This window comes from Amphimedon queenslandica, unplaced genomic scaffold, assembly GCF_000090795.2.
Source record: "Amphimedon queenslandica unplaced genomic scaffold, v1.1 AMPQUscaffold_9126_Cont18928, whole genome shotgun sequence".
In the NCBI taxonomy this organism is placed as follows: Eukaryota; Metazoa; Porifera; class Demospongiae; order Haplosclerida; family Niphatidae; genus Amphimedon; species Amphimedon queenslandica.
Genome location: NW_003550602.1, coordinates 57 through 3,223, shown reverse-complemented (window position 1 = coordinate 3,223; position 3,167 = coordinate 57). Strand labels below are relative to the sequence as shown.

General features: G+C 34.9%; 1 protein-coding gene across 1 annotated transcript; it reads right to left on the bottom strand.

Annotated features, from left to right (window-relative positions):
• Positions 1 to 5: 5 nt before the first annotated feature.
• Positions 6 to 2,738, bottom strand: LOC105315634 (uncharacterized serine-rich protein C215.13-like; the record flags this gene model as incomplete). Its single annotated transcript, XM_011410348.2, has 5 exons — positions 644 to 2,738; positions 512 to 594; positions 235 to 366; positions 119 to 175; positions 6 to 74 (listed from the first exon to the last, which is right to left on the bottom strand). Coding segments are annotated over exons 1-5 (2,436 nt in total), but the record flags the coding sequence as incomplete, so codon positions are not given.
• Between the last annotated feature and the right edge of the window lie 429 nt (positions 2,739 to 3,167).

Here is a 3,167-nt window from a genome sequence, read left to right as displayed (position 1 = left end):
ACATCAGGTTCTTGTAATTTCAGTGTAATATTATCCATTGTCATTACCAATTGACTGCCAACATTCCTTTCCTCCTTTACTAATTCAATAAAGATACTAAATGTACATAAGGACATACCTGTTGACTATCAGTTCTAATTGCATCAAATATTCCACCAACAATACCTAAAGCTGTCTATAACATAACATAACAATATAAAGTCAAACACAGTGCTGCTATCTTAAATTGCTTACCCCTGCCTGGGCTTTTGTAAAGTTTTGTAAAAAAGTTGATATCAAATTCAGAAGAACAGCTGCTTCATTAACACTAATATTACTCAATGTACCATTTAATGAGTTAAGAGCACCTGCAGGATTATTCATAGCCTATGAGAAAATTGACATTTAATTACATATGTCCACAGTTTTTGGGCTAATAACAGAGGACAACAGAATTAAAAAATTAAATTTTTTGAAGCAAGGTTTTATCAAAATGCTCATAACTTTTATGTGTCATAATTTATTGTCTTACTTCATTAGATATTTTATCAAAGGATTCAGAAGCACTACAATTGATCATACCCCATGTACCATTATCTCTGCAATGTCTTGTAGCTATTAAAGGCAAACAAAGTATTCAGAATAATTATTATATATGAGATACCATTGAATATTCCTCCACATGTTCCTCTAGCAATCTCTCCAGCCTGTGTCTCAGGCCATACACCAATAGGTGTACATGACGGTTCAGGAGAACTAATAGAAGTACTGATTGGAATCAAAGTACTGGTTGAAGTAGAAATAGCTGTTGAAGTAGAAGTACTGATTATAAGAATAGAAGTACTGATTGAAGTACTAGTAGCAGAAGTACTGATTAGAATAGATGGATCAGGAGGGTCAGTAGCAGGAGTACTGGTTGAAATAAAAGGTTCAGAAGTATCAATATTAGAAATATGCACGATAGAAGTGCTTAAAGGATCAGAAGAACCAGTAGTAGGAGTAGGCACACTAAAAGTACTGGTCAGAATAGGAGACAGTGATGAAAGCAAGAGTGAAGACATGTATGGACTAGATACAGGAGAGCTTATGCTGACTTGAGTGCTAAATGGTATTGAAGACAGACTGAGCTGACTGTCAATAAATAGGGTACTGGATGAAGAACTAAAACCACTAAGAGAAGTCCTTTTAATATCAGAGCTAGGTAATAGAGTAACAGTTGGAAGAGAAAACGTAGTAGAGAAAGGAAAACTGATCATAGAAGAACTGACAGGGAGAGAAGAAGTGATAGGAAGAGAAGAACTAATAGGAAAAGGAAGAAGACTGGAACTTGCTGGTAGAGGAGAACTAGTAAGTAGAGAAGAACTAATATGAAGAGGTCTGGTAGGAAAAGGAGAACTAGAAGGGAGGCTGGAACTTGCAGGCACAGAAGAACTAGTAATGGTAAAACGGTAACTAGTGGTAGTGAGAGGAGAATTGATATTAGAGAGAGGAGTACTGAAAGAGCTAGTTATATCAGGAATAGTGGTCTCAGCAGGAATAGGAAGGTTAGATGATGTTTCATCAGGTGAACGGGTTCGGACCATTGTCCGCTTTGGTGAATGATGTGTTAAGATTAATGAGTCAGTGAAAGGTAAGAGAATATCAGGAGTAGAGCTGAAAATATCAGGAGAAGAAGAGTCAAAATCAAAAATATCAAATGATGAAGAACTAAAAATATTAGAAGAGCTAGAAAAATCAAAAATATCAAATGACAAAGAACTGAAAATATCAAAAGAACTGACAATATCAGGTATATCACTTGTGATACTAGGAAAAGAACTGGTAATGGCAATGTCAGGAGAAGAACTGAAAATGACAGAGGAACTAAAAATATCAAATGATGAAGAACTCAAAATAGCAGAAGAACTGACAATATCAGGTATATCACTTGTGATACTAGGAAATGAACTGGTAATGACAATGTCAGGGGAAGAACTGAAAATGGCAGATGAGCTAAAAATATTAAATGATGAAGAGCTGAAAATATCAAAAGAACTAGAAATATCAGGAGATAAACTAAAAGTATCATTGACAATACCAGAAGAAGAACTGACATTAAGAAAAGAGCTAGCAATACCAACAGGAGAGGAACCAAATAAACTCATCAAACTCGTTGAACTTATTACATCAGTAAACAAAGTAGTCATTTCACTTATAAAGCTGCTAGTTAGAGTATCATCAGGGGCATCAGTAGAGCTTGGTTGAGGAAATGATGAAGCTGGATTAATTGGAAGAGAGAAACTTGGACAAGTGCCATTGTCTCTTGTAAAACATACACTGATCCAACGAGGAGAAGAGCCATCCCCACCATCCATTAGAATCCAATCACTGCTAATACTACCATTGCCATTAATACTATAGTAAGAATTGTTTTGTGTTTGATTACCTTGATACTTCAGGGTTACTGTCCGTCCAAAGCTCCAAGTGTCAGTATTAGTTGTGTAATTGTATTGTGTCCATATCAACAAAATTCCTTTAACTTGATTACTGTTAGTAACACGAAAATTTAATACATGCTCTCCAGAAGAATCAGAAGAATCAGAAGAATAAATTGGTATTCTATTCAGTGATGAATTTGTTCTGTTGAAATTTGTCCAATTATTGTTACCATATGGTGCATAATAAGCTAAATGAATTATGTCATTTTGATCAGTAATCAGAGAGAGGACGACAGGATTAGGAGCAGAATTAACAGGAATGGGTTGAACACATTCATCCATTTGAATATCAAAACCAATTTGTACTCTAAGACAACCATAATAGTAAGTAGAGATAGCGAAATTATTTTACTTGTTACTATCATTTGACCCAGTTGTTGGTGCCTCATTTAATAGCACATTTACATCAGTCCCCTCAATATCATAAATTCTTGAGTGGAGTTCATTATCAATATCTGCACAATTTTGGTTTGCGTCATCATCAGAAAGTAAAATGACTCTGATAATTCTTGTATAAAAAATAGCACTGGCAGTATCAGCACATATGATTTCATTTGTAATAAAAATATGCAATAATTACATTTCATACTAATTGTCATACCTAGTTTCGCCTTCATATTGGAGTTTAACATGATGACTTGTATCAATAAAGCATCGATGTCGTCACTCGGGGGGTTTGTATTAGTGAGCCTGATAATGTACTGAACTGAA